Source organism: Trichechus manatus, unplaced genomic scaffold (genome assembly GCF_000243295.1).
Source record: "Trichechus manatus latirostris isolate Lorelei unplaced genomic scaffold, TriManLat1.0 scaffold00016, whole genome shotgun sequence".
Taxonomy (NCBI): domain Eukaryota; kingdom Metazoa; phylum Chordata; class Mammalia; order Sirenia; family Trichechidae; genus Trichechus; species Trichechus manatus.
The window spans coordinates 10,814,355-10,840,127 of NW_004443952.1; the positions used below are offsets into that span (position 1 = coordinate 10,814,355).

General features: G+C 39.3%; 1 protein-coding gene across 1 annotated transcript in view; it reads left to right on the plus strand.

The window, feature by feature from the left end:
* Positions 1 to 25,773, plus strand: part of SVEP1 (sushi, von Willebrand factor type A, EGF and pentraxin domain containing 1) — a 216,669-nt gene that overhangs the window by 37,837 nt on the left and 153,059 nt on the right. The window contains exons 2-3 of the mRNA XM_004372179.2: positions 1,855 to 2,110; positions 5,408 to 5,584. Of these exons, the coding sequence (XP_004372236.1) occupies positions 1,855 to 2,110; positions 5,408 to 5,584 (433 nt within the window). The remainder of the gene's footprint in view (positions 1 to 1,854; positions 2,111 to 5,407; positions 5,585 to 25,773) is intronic.

Below are 25,773 nucleotides of genomic sequence, written 5' to 3' on the forward strand. Positions count from 1 at the left end.
GTAAGGGTGTTACAATCCCACCCTAATCCTCTTTAACATAAAATTACAATCACAAAATGGAGGACAACCACACAATACTGGGAATTATAGCCAAGTCAAATTGATACACACATTTTTGGGGGGACATAATTTAATCCATGACAAACGCTAAAAAAAAAAAAAAAGTAGAGAATTATTAGATTATAATCAACATCCACTAATTATATGCTAATGAAGAATGCCTTCTGCAGACCTGAGAGAATCTTATAATCTAAGAGAATCTTATAACTGATTATGCTCTGTAGTGTGAATTGAGGCAGTTATTTTTTATCATAATATCTCTTTTAACTTTAAAAAACATAAGGTACAATTGTCATTCTTCCTGCCTACCTTTTGAAAATCATGTGATGTTTCTAAAATACTGCTGGATAAAACTGAATTTCTTCTAAGAATTTTCTGGAAAATATATCTTGGCACTTATCTTTCCTACCCATTTTTAGTGAAAAGCATCAACAGCAAATTGAATTACAATGCCAGACTCCCTACTGCATTTCTTATGCCTTTACAGTTTAATGTTACAAAACATCAGTGATAATAAGTAGAAAGCTTTTTAAAAAGTTGTCCTTTTTTTCTTGTATTTATGAAGAAGCAACAGTGTATAATATTGTAAAACATAATTCACTTGTCCTAAAATAGTAAAGCCCCCGTGTCAGATTTAATGAATCACTGTTTTTCCATATGATGATAGGACACCACCAAAAGCAGCTGATTTTGTGCTATTACTGGGTGGTCCAAAATAGATGAAGTATTGAATCAGTTCTACAATTTTGGATGAGCATTGGAAAAATAAACATTGTAAGCTGGTCGGCTATCAGTTAACTCTGGAAAAGGCATGCTTTGTTAAAGTTTTCACCCATCTACGCTTTTAGGGAGTAATCATGCAGAGATATACTCACATAAGTTATATGTATATATATAGTATGTTTGGAATATATAACCAGTTGCTGTCAACTCCAACTCATAGTGACCCCATGTGTATCAGAGTAGAACTGTGCTCCATAGGGTTTTCAATGGCTGATTTTTTTGGAAGTAGATCACCAGGCCTTTCTTTCAAGGCACCTTTGGATGGACTTGAACCTCCAACCTTTTGGTTAGCAGCCAAGACCATTAAGCATTTATACTACTGGGGGACTCCTCTGAATATATACATATACATACACACACGTAATTCTGAATATTCCAGATTGTATGTGTGTGTGCATTTACTTGGAAGTGGATACATAGGCCTCAGATTCTGTTCAAGTTTGGAAATCAATAAAGAATGTTGTTGTTGTGTGCTGTCGAGTCAATTCCAACTCGCAGCGACCCTATAGAACAGAGTAGAACTGCCCCATAGGGTTTCTAATGCTGTGTCTTTACGAAAGCAAACTGTCACATCTTTCTCCTGCTGAGCGGCTGGTGGGTTTGAACCACCGACCTTTCAGTTAGCAGCCGAGCGCTTAACCGTTACAGCACCGGGGCTCCCAATGAAGAATAGTTTACCAATAAGTGATATTATTAATTTAAAAAGTTCATTCCGCAAACATTTGTTGCCCTGCATTAGTAAGTTGCATAGCAATAAAATAATAATAATAATATATTTTCAATGCCTTTGACATTTATTGTGGGTCTGTTGAGCAACTTGAGGGCCTAAACGTGAGAAGACCATTGTACAGTCTAATCTATGCCTATTTCTGTTTTACCCTCGCTTATCAGTGCTTCCATTCCCCACTCCTGTGAAATGTTAATGGTCTTCACAAACATTAGCTGACATAAGAGGAGAAGCACCTAGTAGGCAACACAATGAAAACTCATGTTTTTCCTGTTTCATTACAGCAAATTCTTCGTCATTCTAGAGAAAACTCAACAAAAGTTATATTTCTCATTACTGATGGATATTCCAATGGGGGAGATCCTAGACCAATCGCAGCATCACTGCGGGATTTTGGAGTGGAGATCTTCACTTTTGGCATATGGCAAGGAAACATTCGAGAACTGAATGACATGGCTTCCACCCCAAAGGAGGAGCACTGCTTCCTCCTCCACAGTTTTGCAGAATTTGAGGCTTTAGCTCGCCGGGCACTGCATGAAGGTAATGGAATCCTAGTGGCACAATGAATGTGCCTTGAAATGGGGTTTCTTTTTCTCTTCCTGCCTGAAATCCACTGGAGAATAATACCAAACCCTCAGCAGGTCTTCGCTGAGCATGATGCCCATGAGTCCTTTGTGTGTGAGGAGATAATGAGATGAGCTGAACTTCATAAGTAGAGATGACATTCTGACCTTGCAACAGGAGTATTATAGTTGTTGTTGTTTTTAACAGCTGTGATATATTTTCACTGAAACATCCATATGCTCCCACCTGGAACTGTTAGAATCAATGGAATGAAATTAGGTGTGTTCCGAGACCACACACAGAGTGGGAAGCCTTGACTTAGATCTCATTTACAGTTATCTGGAAAGATGAAGTAAACATTCAGAGACTTGCATAGTGAATCTCACCAGAATGTTTCCAGAAATACACATGAAGATATAGGACAATAAATACTTGACACATACTTCTTGATTTGACCATTTGAAGATAAATGTGTTTATGCATACGCTTAAGAGCAGTAAGCCCCAAAGGGAAGAAGATCAGCAAATCCATTCATTAGAGTTCTTTGTACACTGTTTAGAAGGATGGTTAGTTGGATGACTTAAGTTAGATAAACTGACATATGTTATATGGATGTGCTTCCTGGTGAGACAGGAGAAGAAAGCACAGACTGGGAGGAGACAACAGGAGATCTAGCCTCAGACCAGAGTGAGGTGGCAAATTAGGCTTGATCCTTGCATGTATCCGTACACGAGATCCAATTTGATGGTAAATCATGGCAGCACGAGGTTCCAAGCAGTTAGTGATGCTCATAATGAGCAGGTCAGGCCTACTGTAGTTCCAAGAGAATAGAGCAGGATCTCAAGCAGTGGCTGTGGATACAACAAAAAGGATTTACCTCCCTGAAGGATGATGCTGGCAAAGTTTGTGGAGGTTAGCACCTTAGTGGAGTGGGCAGGGAGTTAGGGCTGGGCTTAGAAGCATCAAGAAAATGAGTTTTGGGAGTAATGCAATTTTAGATTTCAGTTCTGGGCCTGCAACTTAATGAAGTCTAGTTTTTAATAGGGTTTAAACTTCGAATCTCACTTCTGTCACCTTGTTAGTGACTTTGGACACATAATTTAACTTTTGGATGCCTTAGGCTTCATGTTAATATCATAGGGAATGAAAACAGTACTTACTTCATAGGATTGTTGCAAGGATTAAATGGGTTAATGCATATACACTGAGAGTTTATTTTACTAAGCCCTCAGTTACCATCCACTATTGTTACCTTCGGCAATTTATCTAATATCACTGAGCTTCTGTTTCCTCTGCTTTTCAGATGGAGAGTATAATATGTACCAGGACTAAATAAAACATTATTTATATCAATATCAAGTATTGTTTCTAGCACATGATGGAAGTTCAGTTAAGTAGGAGAGCAGGATGGTTGTGGTTGGGGACTGTGGGGTTATTAGATGGGATTATGAAGTTATGGGTGTTATTATATGTGTTGTAGAGGACTAATTTCCAGTCCTATAGTTTCTCTGTATTGTGATACTGGGGCCTCCTGCTTTGAAGAGAGTTGACTCAGAACCTGGGTGGGACAGAACCTTCAAAGAAAAGGTTTTGGTTGCTATAACTCAATAGGGTTTTGGAAGGTACCACCTTTATTACAGTAAATTAATATCTAGAGTATGTCATACTTTGGCTGAATTTCCAGACTTGGTAAGGGGAGACTCTGTCTTTACTGGAAAGACATGATCAGTTCAAAGGGAATGAGTCTCATTTCCCCTGCCTCTATGTTTTGTGAGGCTACTTTCAATTTGGATGGATCCATTCTCAGTCTCAAGATTGTCCATGCTTCTGGCCATTATCAATAGACATAGGTTATGGAATCATATCTTTTGCCATATGTAACTCGTCCACTTATCTCTCTCCCAGACCTGAATGCCAATGCACTGGTCCTGGCTAGGTTTTTATTGTTCCCTAAGTTGCTCTATTGCCAAGTAAACCTGTGGCTCAATACCTCAGAGCTAAATGCTGGGTACCCATGTTGCAGACCTTTTACCTCCACCATACTCGGTTGGATGGAGCTGTCGTAGGATGCCTGGATTTGCTGATTGCTTTCCCTAGGGGCTGGAATCTTCCCTTTCTTTTGCCTCTGTCTTTTGTTCAGAGCCATAATGCACAGGGACAGATGTTCCATACTTGTAACTGTCACCAATCTCCTTCCTAAGTATTCAGTTGCAGCCCATGTCCTTTGGCTGAAACTTACCCACTTGAGTTCCTACAATTGGCCCATCAATATGTCTGGACCTAGTGCTATGGACCTAGCACTAGAATTAGACTGACTCTGAACTTCTTCAGCAGAGTAAATGGACTTATTGTTTGCCTGATTCTGGGCTATCCATTTTGGGTCAACTGTATTGAACCTTAGGGCCCTGGTGGTACAGTGGTTAAAAGCTCAGCTGCTAACCAAGAGGTCAGCAGTTCAAATTCATCAGTCACTTCTTGGGAACCCTATGGAGCAGTTCTACTCTGTCCTATAGGGTCACTATGAGCCAGAATCGACTCAAAGGCATCGGTTTTGTTTGTTTGTTTGTTTTTATTGAACTTTACCCAGCCTTATTAAGTACTTTCTGAATAACTCTGCCTAAGTTGTTCATTTCCCAGCATACCTTACTTCTGAGCTTGGCTCCAGTAATCAGAATGGTCTGTATTTACATAACACATGATAATTTATGTAAAATTAGGAAACAAACTGGATCCTGATTCTGTTATTTAGTTATCTGGTGCTGTTATTTAAGTCTGTAATCAAATCGCTATGGACATAGTAATTAATATTTATTCTTAAGTCAGTAACGCATGGCCAACACCCTTACACAGCAGTGAGGATTGTGGTTTTATTTCTAATTGAACAAGGATTTTGGAAATCTGGATGCACTGCCTGACCTCATACTGAGGCAGTGGAATAGTGGTGGTGTGTAGGCCAGAGGAGTGACCTGAGGAACTGACTGCATTACTTCCTGCTGCATCTGGAGATTCCTTGCTGAAGTATTTAATTTCTGCCTGACCTTGCATGGCCTTGAGAACTTATGATGAGGTCCCAGACTGAAATGATTTAACTGGCTGAATCCAATTCCCAGACTGTGGTAGTGCAAATCATACACATTCATATTTGGGTGGGGGTGGGGAGCAGCTGGGAATTAGATATTTTCTCCAGTCTGTGCCTAAATTTTAGACACTAGAGAATGTAACATTCAACTGCTAATTCATTTTTCATTTCCTTCTGTCGTATGTTATTGGTAGATCTGCCTTCTGGGAGCTTTATTCAAGAAGATATGTCCCATTGCTCTTATCTTTGTGAAGCCAGCAAAGACTGCTGTGACCAAATGGCAAGCTGCAAATGTGGGACACACACAGGTCAATTCGAGTGCATCTGTGAAAAGGGATATTATGGGAAAGGACTACAGTATGAATGTACAGGTGAGTCTCCAGTTTGTGTGTAACTGTATCAGTTATCTCTTGCTGTGTTACAAACAACCCCAAAGCCCAATGGCTTAAAATAATAAGTATTTATTGTTGCTCTTGAGTCCGTGGGTCAACTGGGCAGCTTTTTTGGTCTGAGCTGTGCTCATCCATGCATTTGCAATCCACTATGTGTTGGGTAGACTGCTCTGCTGATCTCAGTTGGCTTCTCTTACATGTTTAGGGATCAGCTGCCTGTAATCTGGTCTAAAATGGCTTTGTTTTGGACAACTGGACTGTCCTCTATGTAGCTTCTCATCCTCCATCAGGGTTACCTGGTGATGGCTGTGGTCCAGGAGGAAGAATGGAAGCTTGTAAGGCTTCTTGAAGCCTAGGTTCAGAACTAGGGGGAAAAGATACTGGGCTTTTTTTGTCATCCATCTAATAGATTAGCCAAATCTGTCCTCTTGGCACTTGTTGTTAGCTGCCATTGAGTGGGCCCCGACTTATGGCAACTTTATGCACAATGGAACAAAACACTGCCCGATCCTGCACCAATCCCCATGATCACTGAGGATCAGACCATAGTCTTCCATAGGGTTTTCATTGGCTGCTTTCAGAAGTAGATTGCCGGCCTTTCTTCCTAGTCCATCTTAGGCCGTAAGCTCCACTGAAACCTGTTCAGCATCATAGCAACACACAAACCTCCACTGACAGGTGGGCAGTGGCTATCCATGAGGTACATACATTAGCTGGGAATCGAACCCAGGTCTCTCGCATGGAAGCTGAGAATTCTACCACTGAATCTCCCCTGCCCTCACTCAAGCCAAAGTATGCTGCAGTCTCTGTGAAAAATTAAAGCCAGTGTGTTTCTAGAACCCAGACCACATGCAATTTATGAGGTTATCACAAAAAGCACATTTATTTGGTGATCTTTTAGCTCTTAAAAGTCTCCACAAAGGGGCAACAAAAGTTCCAAAAGCATCATCATGTTTTTTACCTCATTGACATTTAAATTTTTAGCTTCTCTAGGAGTCCAAGAGGAGGAATGTTTATATTTTTATATTTTATTAGAAAGGCAAGAAGAGCAATTTAGGATTCTTATGTACCACGTTATATAATTTAGAACATACTTAATATTTAGAAGTAGTATGTGGTTTCTCTGTGTTGGTAGCATTTTACTTGCTCATTTGTTCTGTTTTTACCTACAAAGTAACATGTTTTTCATAGTTTGCAGCTCTTCTGTGATTCACTGTTTTGGGAAAATGCATTCCCATGGAAATTAACACCCACCAGGAAAATTTAGAAGCCGTGGGTTTACTTTATACTGTACCATGTGGTCTTTTATTGTTTGCTTCTTGTCAACATTCTTGTAGTCTGAGAGTTGGTAGATAAGCCTGCCCTGCAGCACAGAAGTGTGGTTCTTTCCTATCTACCTGTCATGCATTCCCTCTTTCCTTCCTTCCTCCTCTTTTCTCCCTGTTCCTTGTGGGACATTTCCTCTTGTGTTACTCTTCTGCTCTCTTTTATTGCTCTTGCCCCTCACCTCCCTTCCCCGTCCTGGCTCTGATCCCAGCTGATAGACACATCCTTTCCTGGGTCTGACCATCCATGCTCATCCAGAAGAATCACTCCTTCCTTGGCCCTGCTTCTACCTCACCCAGCAGGCTTTCTCACTTAAGCAGAAAAAGTGGGGACTGGAGGAAGTTAGCCCAACTGCCTTTGAGTTGGCAAAATGTCTCTCCTGGTTTTCCCCTCCCCTTGAATCTTCCCACACTCTTATTAACAGTCCAGCTTGGCCCTCTCCCCAACACGCCCTCCCTCCCTCCTCCCGTCCTAGCCCACCAAACACAGGCAGGCACTCTTATTTTCTTTGCTCCATGCTGTAGTCAGCATGTGTGGTTTCTGTGTGATCCTAGGCTGGGCTGCTCCCTGCCAATAAGCCTCTGCCACGTGGCTGCCTGGCAGCTTCAGCCATACTGTGCTGCAGCCTCCCACTGCTCCATGGCCACTAATATCTCGCATCTCAGGGGATAAGTTGAGGGAAGAGAGAGGGGGCAGTTCACAAACCTGCTGCCCCTGTTTACCCAAGTAACTGTGACTGCTACCAGAAATACGTTCCAGAACTGAAAGGCACAGCAGTCCATAAAATGTGCAAGGTTGAATGGGCCTGTTACTTGAGCACCATTGGAGGGAAAGGAGAAGCTCTTGCTGCTGGTTCTGGCTAGGAACAACAAGCACAAAAGGACTAGTTTATCCATCCTATCTCTTTAATTGGTAAATCTCAGCTTACTTCTTTCTTACCCACAGGATTTAAATTAGATGTAGTTCCATGGATGGAAATGTTCGTGTTGTTCTGTTCAGTATTTGTTTATAAGGGATTAGGAAAATTAGTGTTGGGACTCCAACACTGTGACTTTGGGTAGTTGCAGTAGGCATCTCTCATTGTCGACTTCTCTGGCTTACTAAGAGCTAGGAGGAAAATAAATAAGTGAATATCTTTTTTTATGACATTAAAGATTCATTATCAGAATCTTTTCTGTCTAAAAGTCAGAAAAGAGTATTCGCTCTGAATAATCCACAACTGAAAACCTAGAATCTGTGAGCTCCTTTTAAAATCCATTTTGTCACAAATATTATTGAGCACCTTCTCTATGTCAAGCCCTATGCTAGGCCCTAGGGAGGGGTTCAGTGGTTAGCAAACAGACACGATCCCTACCTTCTTGGAACTTACAATCTAACCACACAAATAAATGTATAATTACAAACTGAGATATGTGCTATTCAATAAAAAGGTCCATGGTATGAAGAAGGGACCCCAGAGAAGGCTAAACTAAGATAGTCTCCTTTAAACTAAGATCTGAAGGATGACTAGATGGTAGCTATTTTATTGTTCAAGGAGAGGATGCTACCTTTCTTTCTGAATAATTGGAATTCTGAGTATTTATTCTTACTGTAGAAACAATGCCTTTAAAAAGCAAATAATTCCTCTTTAGAGCCAGAAGGAATCTTAAGAGATTTTCTGTTCTGAACTCTTCCTTCTGCAAGAGGAAATTGAGGCCTAGGGAAAGATGAGTATTATGCAGAACCTGCAAAAGGACCTAGGACCCTTTTCTCTGAGTCCTATGTTATTTTCAAGTTATCACACTACTGATTTTGTGTTTTTGAAAATTGCTTGCTTTTCAGATACTGTAGACATGAACTGTGCTCAAAATGTTTAAAAACACAGAAAGATCTGGCTCAGATCTAATCACTGTCAATTACAAACTATATGACTTTGGACTTGTATTAGCATTTTTTTATTGTTAGTTTCCTTTGTAGAAAGGATCTAATAATAACCACGCACACACTCCTTCCAAGCCCTAACCCAAGCCTCTTGTCTTTCGCCCTCTTTCTGTTTGATTCTGCATCATGCTCTGGGAGCCATAAAAGGAGAGAGACTAGGAACATTCACATATCAATATTTTTTCTTGTCATAAATCAATGCTTCATAAAATGGCTTATGATTTTTTTTAAAGTACATAACTTAGTGTCATTTACTGTAAATATTTTGCAGAATTCAGAAATTCAGGCACAAGGTTTTAACCCTACTAATGATTAGGTTTAAAGGGTTGAGAAAATATCTTTTTAGGATTATAGAACTTCATGTAAGGGAACAGTAGTACAAAGGCCCAAACAAAGCCATGTGGTCTACTGAAAAGAAGGTGCTGCTTCCATTGCTAGCTGTGTCACTACTGTCACTTTATCCATCCTTCACCTTTAACGTAGACACTGGGACGATGACGATGAAGATGGTGACAGCAAAAATAACTCCTAATAATGTAGCTAATATTTCAATAGTGCTTACTAAAGGGCAGACACTGTTCCAAGCATGATATGTATTGGCTCATTTGATCTTCATAATAACTCTCTGAGGCATTGTTCCATTTTAGAGATCAGGAAAGTAAGGTACTAAAAGGTTAGGTAAATTGTCCAGCATCTCACAGCGAGTAGAGCCAGGATATGAACCTGTAGTCTGGCTCCAGAGTCCAGAATCTTGTTGTACAGATAGACATTTCACAAATAAGTGCATAAAAATAAAACTTCAGACTCTAAATATTAGTTTTGACCATTATGAGATCATCTATATTGAATCATTTTTGACCTACAAAACAGCAGCTTTATATGGTTCAGCTCATACTAGGAAGGAAAAGAACAGAATGAGCTATGTAAAATATAAATCTGATCATGTCACTCCCTTGCTTAACGTTTTTAAATGGTTCTTCATCCATAGAATAAACTTCAAGCTCCTTAAAACCAATAAAAACCCAAACCCGTTGCCATTGAGTTGGTTCTGACTCATAGCGACCCTATAGGACAGAGTAGAACTGCCTCATAAGGTTTCCAGGGAGCAGCTGGTGGATTCGAACTGCCGGCCTTTTGGTTAGCAGCCGTAACTCTTAACCACTGCACCACCAGGGCTCCTCAAACTCCTTAGCATGACATATAAGGCTCTGCATAATTTGACCTCTGCTTTCACCCTGTGAATTAAAAACTGGACCTAGTTATAGTTGAACCAAAATACCATGCTATTTCATTCCTCAGATCTTTTTTTCATGCTTCTTTCTCTACCTTCCTTTTCCCACCACACCCAACTACTTATTGCCTTTTGCTCCTATTTCATCAGACTAGTGATTCTGACAGGTCCTGAGTGACTCTGCAGTTCATGTTGAATTCCCATTGCTTGCCTTCAGACCAGGGAGCTCTGGTGGCGCAGTGGTTAAGCACTCAGCTGCTAACCGAGAGATCGGTGGTTTGAACCCCCCGGCAGCTCTGTGTGAGAAAGATGTGTTAGACTGCTTCCTTAAAGATTACAGCTTTGGAAACCCTATGGGGCAGTTCTCCTCTGTCCTACAGGGTTACAATGAGTCGGAATCGACTTGACAGCAACAGAATTGGTTTTGGTTTTTGTCCTTCAGAACTCATAGTAAGTGCTCAGAGAAAAGAATATAGGTAAGAGGTTGACTTTCATACCAGAATCTTAGACAAGAACTCATTATTGAAATCTTAGGCAATTGCATGGTTTCTATGTCTTCCTTAGTCACATCTGGCACATGGTAAGAAATAACATATATGTGTGTGTGTGTGTATATATATTTGAATACAAAATATTTACATTTGTTTAACCTTCTCCAACAATAAGTCAGATACAGTGTACGGCCGATTTAGTAGATGAGTCATTTTAAGATAACTGGCTCATCAGATCAGTTGTGAATAGCCAGTTAATGTTTGTTGTAAATCCAAGCAATTGCAGCTGTTCTAAATTTCCCCTAAAGGGATTTGAGAGACACAAGTATAGAGACAAGAAGCATCTTGAGGACACTGCTCCGTTGCAGGACTGGTTTCATTTCAGTGAGTCTGGACTGATTAGCAGGTTGAAAATTATAACTGGTTAGAGACCAAAGCTGACTGCTAGCTAACTTGAGCCAAGGCTCCAGTTATATTATTTTTTTTATAAAAGGAGGATACACTACAGAAATGGAGACAGTGGGATATTTATGTGGGGATATCTTATTATACATGTAAATATATGCACACAACCCCACCCCCACCAAACCTCCCGCAAACACACGCATTTTCTTGTCTAAATATTATGTCACTTCTTTGGAAAGAGAGAGGACAAAGAGCTCTAGAAATACTTGAATGGAAACCAAAACATTTGGAAATCTTGTTCTCTGAACAGAGCTTAGCTGGATTTTTTTCAAAAACATCCCTGGCAATGCCTAATAATGGATTTGTAAGGTGTAAGGAATTTATACAATGTATTCCTGTTTGCTTTTCATGAGGGAATATTCCTAGCATGTTGTGGCCAATTCTCATCAGTTTAACAAGGAGGATGGATAACTGCTGCCTAAATTAGGCTAATTTGTCCAGTTTTCCATTGAGTGAGGTGGGTATTCAGCCCTGATAGTGCACATTTCTAGTCTATCATGAGTTTATAACAGAAAAAATCATAAAATTAGACCATTGGTCTATTGTGTGCCAATGAGTCAATTCTGACTTACAGAAAGTCTATATGACAGAGTAGAACTACTCCTTAGGATTTCCTGGGCTGTAATCTTTACAGGAGCAGATCATTGGGTCTTTTCTCTGCAGAGACTCTGGTGGGTTCCAATCACCAACCTTTTGGTTGGCAGCTGAGTGTATAACCATTGGGCCACTAGAGCTCCTTTAGTATAGAGCATCACAAACCCCCAAGTCAATATATTGCATTCTTTAAAAATACAGGTAAAATTACATCCAATATTCTAAAATGGTCAAGACAAGGATTATGACCAATTTCTGCTAATCACTGTAAAATCTTCCTTTTTCTCTTGTACTTCTCCCTAGCCCCATCTTAAGTGACTCTTTCCAATAACAATGCTAAGGTGACAAAAGGGAAACATCTAAAATCTGCTAAATAAGTGGTCTTCAAACTTTTTTGCTCATGTAACCCCTAAAAGATATTGAAAAACCATGTACCCCCTCATTGATTTTTAGGTAGCCATCTAAAATTTTTCATCAGGATTTTAAAAGATGACATTTCCATAGTACTGTATTGACATTTGAATTAGCTTCTAGGGTCACCATAACAAAATACCACAAACTGAGTGGCTTATGAGAGCAGAAATTTATTGTCTCACAGTTCTGAAGGCTAGTAACGTGAATTCATGATATTGACAGGGCCATGTTCTTTTGGAAGGCTTGGGCTCTAGGGGAAGATCCTTTCTTGTCTCTCCCAGCTTCTGGTAGCCCAGGCATATAATTCCATCATCAAGTGGCCATTTTTCTTCCGAGGGTCTTATCTCTATGTCTTTTCTGTTTAATAAACAAGGGCACCACTCAGATTAGATTAGGACTCACCCTATTCAGTATGATTTCATGTTTAACTTAACTAATAACATCTTCAAAGACTTTATTTCCAAACAAGGTCACATTCACAGAACTTTAACATATCTTTGGGCACAATTCAATCCATAACAACATTTTAAAATTAACTATTATATCACTCTTTTGAGACACTGGGTGGCACAAACATGGAAGTTCTCCATTACTACCTGAAAGGCTGGTGGTTTGAACCCACCCAGTGTCATCTTTGGGAGACGGGCCTGATGATCTGCTTCCAAAAGGTCACATCCTTGAAAACCCTATGGAGCAGTTCTACTCTGCACACCTGGGGTAGCTATGAGTCAGAATTGACTAGATGCCAATAACAACAACAATCTCTCTTTTCTGTGTAACCATTGAAATCTAAAGACAATACGATAGCAAATTCGATATGTTCTAGTATCCATTTTGGAACCCTGGTGGCACAGTGGTTAAACACTCGGCTGCTAACCAAAAGGCTGGTGATTCAAACTCACCAGTTGCTCCACGGGAGAAAGGTAGGGCAGTCTGCTTCCATAAAGATTTATAGCCTTGGAAACCCTATGGGACAGTTCTGCTCTGTCCTATAGGGTCGCTAGGAATTGGAATCAACTTGATGGCAATGGGTTTGGTTTTTGGCTGTGTGCATTTATGAACAAGTCGTTTTTTCAGAGGTCCCGGGGTAGCGCAAATGGTTTAAGCTTGACTACAGACTAAAGGGTTGGCAGTTCAAACCCACCCAGAAGCACTGCTGAAAAAAAGGCCTGATGAACTGATTCTGTGAAGAGTACAGCCAAGAAAACCCTATGGAACAGTTCTACGCTGTGTAACACATTGGGGTCACCATGAGTCGGAATCGACTTGATGGCACAAATCAACATCAGCCTTTTTTTTAACAGAAAATGTCTATGCTTTCTAGCTTTCCAGGTCTCTTCCATTCCACTTTCACCACATAATTCTATTCTAGTGTAATACATTTTTATGTCCTAAAATCTTTTGTTGACCACATCATTGTACTTCTCTACTGCAAAAAAAAAGAAGAAAAAAAAAAGAGCCCTGGTTGGCCCAGTGGTTAAGAGCTCGGCTGCTAACCAGAAGGTCAGCAGTCCAGATCCACCAGCTGCTCCTTGGAAACCCTTTGGGACAGTTGTACTCTGTCCTATAAGATCATTATGAGTCAGAATCGACTTGATGGCAACGGGTTTGTCTTTTTCTACTACAAAAATGTGAATATGAATTGAAATTAAGTTTTTAAGTTTCCTATGACTAACATTTTTTCTAGAATGAGTTAATTGTAAAATTGGTATTTGTATATAACTTATCAAACATAAGTTTTGGTAGTTATTACACATAAAAATAAAATATTATTGGAAATCCATCTCTTAGTAAGATGAATTTTTAGTTAGTTCATGTATTCCTGGATTTATATTACTCATTATTACAATAAGAGAGCATATAACATCAAATATTTTTAGTTAGTTCATGTATCCATGGATTTATGTTACTCACTATTAGATTAAGAGAGTGTATAGCACCGATTTTATTTCTATTTGTTGTTTTTATACATTTTAGTGCTGAAAAATCTTCATATAAATATGTAGATGTAATTGAAAGAGTTCTGTTAAATCAATGTCACTCAATTTTTTGAGTTTCTCCTGAGTTGTATGCCAAAAATAACATCACTTATCTATCATCAAAAAAGCATTTTAAATGATCTATTAGCTGACAATTCCCTAAAGTCCTTTCTCAATTTTAGTGAAACTGAAGAATTGGAAACCATTTGACTTCCGAAAAGAGTTGTTACCTAATCACTACAATCATTCACTTTCTCAGTTTCTGGGAAGCACACGATAAAAGGCTTTACCGAGACTTATTATTGAAAGACTGCCTGTTACAACTGCAGACATTCCCGGAAACCACCTTCCAGCCAAGCAATAGACAGGCCTATAAAATAAACAATAAAACCTGAAAAGAACATGCTCTGTAGAACAATTATACGAGACCAAAAGGGCAACAACGTTTGCCCAAAAGTAAAGATGAGAAGGGGAAGGAAAACCAGACAAAAGGAAACTGGGAACCCAGGGCGGAAATGGGGAGAGTACTGACACAGTGTGGGTAGTGCAGTCAGCGAAACACTTTATGAACAACCTGTTGAATGGGAAACTAATTTGCTCTGTAAACTTTCACCTGAAACACAATAAAATATTAAAAAAGACTACCTGTTACTCTATCTTGGAAACACTATCATTTAACCTAATCATCTCAGAACATTTCAGGAAAATCAAAACAATGCAAATTTTTACATACATTTAGCAAATCAAGAGTTTTTAATAATAAAATTCTATAATCTCACATTGTGTACTTTAATGTATTCTTATAGAAATCTTCGAACTACAGACTGAGCTCATTTAATTTGTAGAAAAATATCCATGTAACCTATTTGAAAAGGGAGCTTGCTGTAAGTCTGTAAGCTGGATGAAGTAAGTAGCTGCTGCTTTCAGTTTTTCTTGTGGACGTTTTCTTCTTTGCTTTGTGCTCATGGGGCTCTTCTTTAGAAGTGGCACAGTCTTTGACAGTAGTCAAAGAAAAGAAAAGGGGGTTGAAAAGAAAGGTGGTAATTGAACAGTCCTACCTTCCCACCCTACGGTATATCTGAATTCAAAACACCCCAGTGTTGTCCCAGACATTTCAGTGTCAGAAAGAATGTGAAAGTTATTTAACTGAATGTGAAATACAATGAAAGCTGATGTTATTGTTTTTAGGTGCTTTCGAGTTGGTCATAGCGACCTTATGTACAACAGAAGGAAACACTGCCCAGTCCTGAGCCATCCTCACAATCATTGCTCTGTTTGAGCCCATTGTTGCAGCCACGTGTCAGTCCATCTTGTTGAGGGTCTTCCTCTTTTTTGCTGGCCCTCTGCTTTATCAAGCATGATGTTCTTCTCTAGGAACTGGTGCCTCCTGATAACATGTCCAAAGTATCTGAGACATAGTCTCGTCATCTTTGCTTCTAAGGAGCATTCTGGCTGTACTTCTTCCAGGACAGATTTGTTCTTCTGGCAGTCCATGGTATATTCAATATTCTTCACCAGCACCGTAATTCAAAGGCATCAATTCTTCTTCAGTCTTTATTATTCATCGTCCAGCTTTCACATGCGTATGAGGCAATTGAAAATATCATGGCTTGGGTCAGGTGCACCTTAGTCCTCAAAGTGACATCTTTGCTTTTTAACACTTTAAAGAGATCTTTTGCAGCAGATTTGTCTAATGCGATACATCGCTTGATTTCTTGACTGCTGCTTCCATGGGTGTTGATTGTGGATCCAAGTAAAATGAAATCCTTGACAACTTCAGTGTTTTCTCCATTTATCATGATGTTGTTTTCTGGTCCAGTTGTGAGGATTTTTGTTTTCTTTATGTAGAGGTGTAATCCATACTGAAGGCTGTAGTCTTTCATCTTCATCAGTAAGTGGTTCAAGTCCTGCTCACTTTCAGCAAGCAAGGCTGTGTCATCTGCATATCGCAGGTTGTTAATGAGTCTTCCTCCAGTCATGATGCCACGTTCTTCTTCATATAGTCAAGCTTCTTGGATTATTTGCTCAGCATACAGATGGAATAAGTATGATGAAAAGATGCAACCCTGACACATACCTTTCCTAATTTTAAACCATGCAGTATTCCCTTTTTCTGTTTGAACACTGCCTCTTGGTCTATGTACAGATCCTGCATGAGCACAATTAAATGTTCTGGAATTCCCATTCTTTGCAATGTTATCCGTAATATGTTATGATTCACACAGTTGAATGCCTTTTGCATAGTCAGTAAAACACAGGTAAACATCCTTCTAGTATTCCCTGTTTTCAGCCAAGATCCATCTGACATCAGCAATGATACTGCTGGTTCCATGTCCTCTTCTGAATCCGGCTTGAATTTCGGCAGTTCCCTGTCGATGTACTGCTGCAACCACTTTTGAGTTATCTTCAGTAAAATTTTACTTGTGTATGATATTGTTCGATAATTTCTGCATCCTATTGGATCACTTTCTTTGGAATGGGCACAAATGTGGATTTTTTTCCAGATGTTTGGCCAGGTAGCTGTCTTCCAAATTTCTTGGCAGTAGATAAATGACCGCTTCCAGTGTTGCATCCATTTGTTGAAACATTTCAACTGGTATTCCATCAATTCCTGGAGCCTTGTTTTTCACCAATGCCTTCAGTGCAGCTTGGACTTCTTCCTTCAGTACCATCGGTTCTTGATCATATGCAACCTCCTGAAATTGTTGAGCACTGACAAATTACTTTTGATACAGTGACTCTGTGTATTCTTTCCATCTTTTTTTGATGCTTCCTGCATCATTCAATGTGCCCTTTGAAATCTTCTGTTCAGCTCTTTTACTTCATCATTTCATCCATTCAATTTAGCTACTGTACGTTCAAGACTCTGAAACTTGCAAGGGCATCATTCAATATTCCTATATCTATATCTATTCTTGAGATGGTCTCTAAATTTAGGTGGAATATACTCAAGGTTGTACTTTGACTCTCATGGACTTGTTTTATTTTCTTCAGCTTCACCTTGAACTCGCATATGAATAATTGAAGGTCTGTTTCACCGTTGGCAACTTGCTTTGTTCCAACTGATGATATTGAGCATTTCTATCATCTCTTTCCACAGATGTAGTCAGTTTGATTCCTGTGTATTCCATCTAGCAACATCTACCTGTATAGTGGCTGTTTAAAAAAAAGTATTTTTAAATACCTTTAAAAAAAGGCATTTGCAGTGAATAAATTGTTGGTATCACAAAATTCTCCCATGCAATCTCCACCGTCATTTCTATCACAAAGGCCATATTTTCCAACTACTGATGCTTCTTCTTTGTTTCCAACTTTTGATTCCAATCACCAGTAATTATCAATGCAACTTGATTGCGTGTATGATCAATTTCAGACTGCAGAAGTTAGTAAAAAATCTTCAATTTCTTCTTCTTTGGCATTAGTGATTGGTGCATACATTTCAATAATAATCTTATTAATTGATCTTCTTTATAGGCCTGTGGATATTATCCTATCACAGTCAGCGCTGTATTTCAGGATAGATCTTGAAACATTCTTTTTGACTATGAATCTAATGTCTTTCCTCTTCAATTTGTCATTCCCAGTATAGTATACTATGTGATTGCCAATTCAGAATGGCCCAGTCCATTTCAGCGAATTAATGCCTAGGATATCAGTCTTTGTGCATTCCATTGCATTTTTGACAACTTCCAATTTTCCTGGATTCATACTTTGTATATTCCACGTTCTGATTATTGATGGATGTTTGTAGTTGTTTCTTCTTATTTTGTAGTCATACCACATCAGCAAATGAAAGTTCTGAAAGCTTGACTCCATCCACATCATTAAGATCGACTCTACCTTCAGGAATCAGCTTTTCCCCAGTCGTATTTTGAGTGCCTTCCAACCTGAGGGGCTCATCTTCTGACACTGTATCAGACAATGTTACTGCTATTCATAAAGTTTTCACCGGCCAATTTTTTTCAGAAGTAAACTGCCAGGTCCTTCTTCTAATTTGTCTTAGTCTGGAAGCTTCACTGAAACAATGGGTGACCCTGCTGATATTTGAAATACCGGTGGCATAGCTTCCAGAATCACAGCAACACGCAAGCCACCACAGTATGACAAACTGACCAAAAAGAACGTGTTGCTGTTGAGTTGATTCCAACTCATTGCGACCATATAGGACAGAGTAGTTCCCAAGGCTGAAATCTTTACGGAAGCAGACTGCACATCTTTCTCGAACCTCCAACCTTTCAGTTAGCAGCCAAGCACTTTAACCTCTGTGCCATCAGGGTTCTTTATGAAAGCTAGAGGCCCTGATTAAAGGTGGGTTTCCAGATACTAAGAGTTTGAATTGTGCTGGAGGTGTTTCACATTGAGGCAATGCACCCTAGTAAGATTAGGAGTGAGAAGTAAACAATTCTTTTGTAAAATGAAACAAAGCTGATTTTAAAAAGGTACTATAAAAACTTTTTCAGGCAGATCAATTTAGGTAAGAGTACATATGAATGTTGCAGTTCTGGAAATTAGTTCTCTTAAAATGATCCATGCTACATCCATATGCCTCCTGCAAGTCTTTGTGAACTTATCTTCTTCATATGCAGAAGAGGAAACTGAGTTTTAGAGAACTGAAGAAGTTTGCCTAATGTCCTTCAACAGAAGTAGGTGGAGCTAGCATCCAGATACAGCTGTCTCTGACCCCAGAGCCATGCTGTCTCTGTGACATTAACTTGCTTATAATCCATCCACATCGTTACACAGTCATTATCCTTCAAGCAGATGATCCAGAGATATTTTGCTGCACTCCCCAAGATATATTTAAAATAAACAGCCGCTTCTATGTTATAGCTCACTATCCCCAGTGTTAGGTTTCATGGGGTCTGCCCAGATGTTAGATGTTTAGTCAAGTTTGGAATTGTTAACAATTTGAAAATGATAGCCCAAGTGGCAGAAATTAGGCTACAATCGTTCTAACTGATAATCATTCCAAACTTAGTGAAATCATGATGTGATTTGCTAAGTGCTAATGATGCCAACCAAGATATAGAAGATCTAATCCTTCCACGACTGTGTTCATAAATAGTTATTGATAGCAGTTAGTGACATGAATCCAGGGCATGGATCCTGGTTCTCTCACTTACGAACTTTTCTGGGCAAGTTGTTAGACCACTATGGGCCTTAGTTTCCTGGTCTGTAAAATGGGATTAATAATAGTAGGATCGTTGTAACAATTAAGGCAGATAATGCTTGTAAAAAGCTTACCACAGTGTTGGCATATAATAAGTACTTGATAAATATAAATTATTATCTTATACCAGTGGTTCTCAACAGGGAGCAGTTTTACTCCCAGGGGACATTTGGCAATGTTTGGAGACTGTTTTAATTGTCACAGCTGGAGGTTGTCCTAGCTGTTGGCACTCAGTGGGTAGAGGCCAGGCATGCTGCAAACCATCCTACGGTGCACAGGGCAGCCCCCTACAAGTTCCACATGTCAATAGTACTGAGGTTGAAAGACCCTCCTCTATATTGACAAGCTGAATTAATGCTCTAAAGTAAGATTAAAAAAAAATAGAAGTGTGTCTCTAGAAGAAATATCAAAGTCATGTGATTCTACTAGGGTTGAATTATCTCTTTGGGTATCAACTTTACAGCAGCTTATACTCCAGCCACCACAAGCTGCTCAGACACCTCAAGCCCTTTCATGGCTCCAAGCTTGGGCCCGTTTATTCCCTTTGTTGAGCATATCCCATGTCTTGTCTGCCTGTTCAGTTCTTACCAGTGTTTCAGGACTCAAGACAAACTCAGTTTTCCTATGAAACCTTCCCTCTCCTCCCTTCTTCCATAGATGCATAACCCTGACACAGTTAGACCCGGATATTTTGCTTTTCTTAAATATCATTTCTACGTTCACACTTACCATATGGTATTATAATTTTTGGTAGGTTTTTCTTCGCTAATATTTTCTGAATTCTTTTAGGAGAGGATTATATCTCTCTTTTTTTAATACCCTCTGCTGCCCAGCACCTGGTCTTGGAGTAAGCATTAGTAAATTTTTGATGAATGAATAAATGAGTAAATAAACAAAACAAATAATATATTTAGATACTAGAACACAGCATATGGAAACTCTGCTTGGTTCCCATCTCCATGAGAATTTTCCATTCCTTTTTTGGAGAAGTGAAGGTGAACAAGTCTACTGACCCTGAGAAGCACTGGCTTAGAATCAAAGAAAGCCATCTGGAAGGCAGAGTTCAACAATAGGAAGTGGCTAATCACACATCTATCTCTTTCATGTTATCTAGTTACTGAGATTGTTTCCAAATTTATTCCTCCAAGCAATGGTATTTTGTGTGTGTGTGTGTGTGTGTGTGTGTGTGTGTGTGTGTGCTTAAAGCTATTTGCATATATTGATATTTGGAATAGTGTTTTCATACATACAACAGTGCAAGACGTAGCATTCCAGGTTTGCTGTGGATTTTTACCCTTTAAGCAGTCATTTGACAAATACGTAATGTTAGTGGTTGGGCAATTTTCCATTAAACCTTGAGATTTATAAATTTTGTCAAAATATGGAAGCAGTTATAAAAAAAAATTCATGAACTGTAGAACAAATTACAAGAAAAATTAACACACATTATGTGTAAAATACTTAAGGTAAAACTAGAAAAATTAAGTGGCTTAAATTCTCATTACTGTTGGGCAGGTGCGAAAGTTCTAGTTCTCCACTAAGCCTTCACTGATACCATCCAGACTGGGAGGAGTGGGAATGGCTGACACTACAGGGGAGGGGAGGGGTGGCCTCATTACAGCTGGATGGTGGTGAAACTTCTGACTCTCTGCTAGCCCTCCTCTGACACTACCCCAGCGAGGAGAGGGAGGGGCACCTTGTTATTCTGGGTTGGTTGGAAATACACACACCGCCCTCCCCTCCATGAACTTCACTGATACCTCAGGATAAGGGGTCTCATTACCATCCAACAAGGATGCAAGACTGGACTCCTTACTTGGCCTTTTCTGATCCCACTTCAGCGGGGTGTCAGGGTACCTTGCTTTGTTGTTGTCATTAGGTGCTGTCGAGTCAGTTCCAACTCATAGCGACCCCAGGCGCAACAGAACAAAACATTGCGCAGTCCTGTGCCATCCTCACAATCGTTGATACGTTTGAGCCCATTGTTGCAGCCAGTGTCAGTCCATCTCGTTGAGGGTCTTCCTCTGTTTCGTTGACCCTCTGCTTTACCAAGCATGATGTCTTCTCCAGGGACTGGTCTCTCCTAATAATATGTCCAAATTAAGCTAGACGAAGCCTCACTATCGTCGCTTCTAAGGAGCTTTCTGGCTGTACTTCGTCCAAGACAGATTTGTTCATTCTTCTGGCAGTCAGTGCCTTGCTGCAGCCTCACAAAGATGGAAGTCTAGACATTCCACTCCACCTTTGCTAGTGTGGATGGGAGTGGGGCCGCAGTTTTTTTCTGCAGTGTTTGGCTGGAGTAGAGTAGTTATTGTCTAGAAGTTTTCTGTCTTGCTAGGCTACCCCTTTCCTGATCCTTTGGCTAGAGAAAGCAGGATTTTGTTGAGGCTTCTTTTTATCTGTGCCCACTGGTGTTTCTGAGTTGCCAGCTTCTTCAGGTACAAGTCTGGGATATGTGAGGAAACAGAAAACCCAGGGAACTCAACACCATGTTGTTCCATGGACGCCAAAGTCCCCAGCTGATCTGCCTTCCAGTGTTCACCTTTCAGAGTCTTTTTTATGTCTATTTTATATATAATGTTCAAGGTTTCTAGTTGTACTTAGCCAGGAGGAATAGGGAAAGGTACATCTGCACTGTCTTCCCAGAAACAGATGCCCTCTGCTTTTTGTTTTTGTTATTTCCTCCATGCTAGCAGATTTTTCCTTCTTGATTGTGTCAGTCCAACAATTACATTGCTCTTTAGGTGTTAATTTAATTAAGGATACCCTTTTTGGAAGCATAGTAATGTCAGTTTTTTGTCTTATGCCTGATGATAACTTTTATTTCTACCAAAACAAAATGGAAAAAAAAAAAGTTAGTGGCCAGTAAGTTCACTAAGTAAAGAATAATAACTTAGAAAGTATTATAGAGAAAAACAGAAAAGTAACTAAGCAAAAATATTAATTAATCATAGCTCAGGCTCTTCTTAAATTGTCCTTAAGTATAGGAATATGTGGGCACAAATAAATCATACCATGTGCTTAAGAATGAAATGTTATTGCCCTACAAAATCACTCTCCAAAAGGTACCCAAAGTAGTGTTTTCCCACACCCTGACTTAAAACCTTCCCATTGTTCATAGAATAAAGTCCTAGCCTTTTATTGTGCCTTACCTAGCCCTGATGGTTTTCACTCACTTAACTTTCTATTCTCACCCTTCACTACACACCAGCAAGAGTGAGTTCTCTCTCTCTTTCTCTCTTTTTCAAACATACCATGCTTTCTCTTGTCTCTGGGTCTGCACATGCCAGTCTCTCTGCTTGGAATGCCATCACCCTGTTCCTGTTCCTCCCATCACTGCTATTCATGGTTCTGGTCTCACTTTTGAAATCATTTTGACCAACCAAGTCTTACCTGCCCACTCCACCCTTGCCTCAAGTCTGGATGATGTCCCTCTTATGTGTTGTCATATCACATGGTACATCGCCCTTGTTTAGTTATCTGTCCCAAACTGCAAGCTTTGTGAGGGCACAGCAGAGTTCTGTGTTATTCTTGGCTCTATCCTCATTACCCCATTATCTGTCACATCCTTGTCATCATTACAGAAGGTCATGATGTTTTACTTTTACAACCCCTTGGCTGCAAACATGATCACCCATGCTGTAGTGATGGAAAAACCAGTTTTCCAATTGGTTATATAACTTAGGGAAGGTCAGGTCAGACAGTGTCAGATCCAGTAATAATTTGCAGAATTCTCACCCCTGTACTCAATCCTTTGCACCACACCTTATTTTAATGGATGAAATCGGAGAAAGGTTGTGACATGGTGAAATTTAATATGTTGAAAGCATTGTGATTTCCAAAGTAAAATATTTGCAATTTTATTTACACACATAGTATTCAAAAAATAATCCAAGCATTTTAATATGGAAATATTGGAGGAAAAAAAAATTAGATGGCTGGAGTACTTCAGGGTACAGTAGACTAGACCACACAGATCACCCGAATGAATGCGAGGCAGATCGGGTCATTCTGAAGCAGGTCTTATGCAAACTACATAAGGAAATCATTTAAACCTGTCCATTGACTCCTTTAACTATTTATTGAATATTTTAGGTGCTTTGAGAGGTATGATTATTTCATAATCCTTGCCTTAAAGTAGCTTATTATGCTATAGATCTGTAATTACTATAAACAACTTAGAATGTGTGTTATGAACCAAGAGTTACGATTAATCCAGTCCTAAGCAATTGAGATTGAAAGAGAAAAATGTGACATACATGATACACAAAATGTTGTAGCTTTTCATAACAATTTCTCTTTACTTACGGAGCTGATGAGTTTGAATGATAAGCAAGATTTGGACACATAGAAACGGGGGATGCCATTGTGGAGAACAAAAAGTACAGGCATAGTGGGATTCAAAGCAAGAAAGGTAAGGAGTAAGGACTAGATTAGACAGGTGCTTGAATTCCAGGCTACAGAGATGGCCTTTTGTTTATTGGGAATGGCGAGCCTTTGAAGAATTTTGAGCAGAGAAATGGTATGATCAAAGCAGTGTTTTAGCATCATTAATTTGGCATCTGTGGACAGAAATCAACCTGAAGTAACCTAGAAAGGAGATGTACGTATGCAGCTTATGACATCAATCTAGGTATAAAGCTATAAAGTCCTAAATAAAGATAGCAGCACTGGGCATGGAAAACAGCAGCTGATGTAAGCCACATTTCCAAACACCTACAGACCTTGGTGTTTTATTGAATGGTAGGTGGAGGAGATGAGGAAAAGAAAAGGTCAAAGGCAGCTATAATATTTTAAGCCTGAGATTTTACTCACAACTCATCCCTCTTTGTAGAATCCGAAGGGAAACAAAGTTGATGACAAACACCACACTTCATTCAGACTTTCTTCCTTTCTAGTCATTAAGGTCAAGTGTTATTAGGTTCAAGGTGTATCAGTTATTTCTTTCCTTAGGACAGGGAGGTATGCATCAGTACATTTGTAAATGTTGTTAATATATTGACAAACTTATGTACCAGTTGGTAAACAGCTGCTGCCCCAAGTCTCCTGAGCGCCGCTTAACTGAATCGACCCCCTTTCCAGGCTCACTGGCCCATTCCACCACCCAACACCTATAGAGATAATACTGGCAGATCAGTCAGCATGTAAAACCCTGCTTTGCTGCTACAGCTGCTACAGTCTCTTCTCACTGATCAGTGACCACATCATTCTGGGTTGTAATATTTTGAATATCACCACTGGCATTTTCTTCTCCCAGAAGGTTCTCAAGTTCTTCAAGCAAATAGACTTCTGTTGGGCCTACACATATCTGAATCTCAGGGATGGGTCTACCTTAGATTCGAATTGAAACTCTGTTGTACTGAAATTCACAGGACTTCATATTTAAATAATGAGTAAGCTGGTAGTTTAAAAAACTGTTAATACTCAATGCTGATGAGAGCACAGTAAGACATGTACTTTCATTCCTGATAATAGGATTATAAAATAGACAATAGGCTCACCAGTTTTAAAAATTAATATTGTGTTACCTAAAAAAATTTTTAAATGGATCAAAGATTTAAGTTAATATACTGTTTATTAAAAAAATGTTCATAATTGTAAAAAATCGGAATCAGTCTAACTGTCTGTCTTAGTTATCTAGTGCTGCTGTAAAAGAAATACACAAGGGGATGGCTTTAACAAACAGAAATTTATTCTCTCACAGTCTAGGAGGCTAGAAGTCCAAATTCAAGGCACCAGCTCCAGGGGAAGGCTTTCTCTTTCTGTCAGTCTAGGGGAGGGTCCTTGTCATCAGTCTTCCCTTGGGTCTAGGAGTTTATCAGTGCAAGGACCCAGGACCAAAGGATGCACTCTGCCCCTGACTGTTCTTTCTTGGTAGTAATGAGGTCCCTCTCTGCTCACTTTTCTCTTTTATAACTCAACAGACATTGACTCAAGACACAACCTAATCCTATAGATTAACATTAACATAACTGCCTCTAATCCTGCCTCATTAACATTAAAGAGGTTAGGATTTAGGACACGGAGGATAATTACAAGACATCAGATCACAAAACAGAGGAGAACCACACAATACTGGGAATCATGGCCTAGCCAAGTTGACACGTATTGTTAGGGGACACAATTCAATCCATAACAAAGTCAAACATTAAAAAAATAGTTAAATCAGAGTGGCTTAATTTATGGTAGATTTTATTTTCTTTATACAATTCTGCATTAACTATTTTAGAAAAAAATAAGATTAAAAATAATTTTAAAATTCTCCAGAAGTCTCTCCTAAAAGTGCTTGCCCACAGAATTTTAATTATAAAATTCAGACTGAGCTCATGTTTCTCATCCCGACAGTAAACACCTTAAGACAATTAAGTCTACAGAGTTTTCAATGAAAAAGACTTTGCCTAGGTATTCTATACTCAACCAGGTTGTATTTGTGTGTGAATGTGTGTGTGTGTGTACATTTATAGAAATTCTTATCATATGACAGTAACTGCTGATGCATCCTCTTTTGGACACAGTCCTTTGAGGGTTTTTATTTTGTTTTTTTATAGACTTGTCCTGATCCATTAGTAATATCTTGG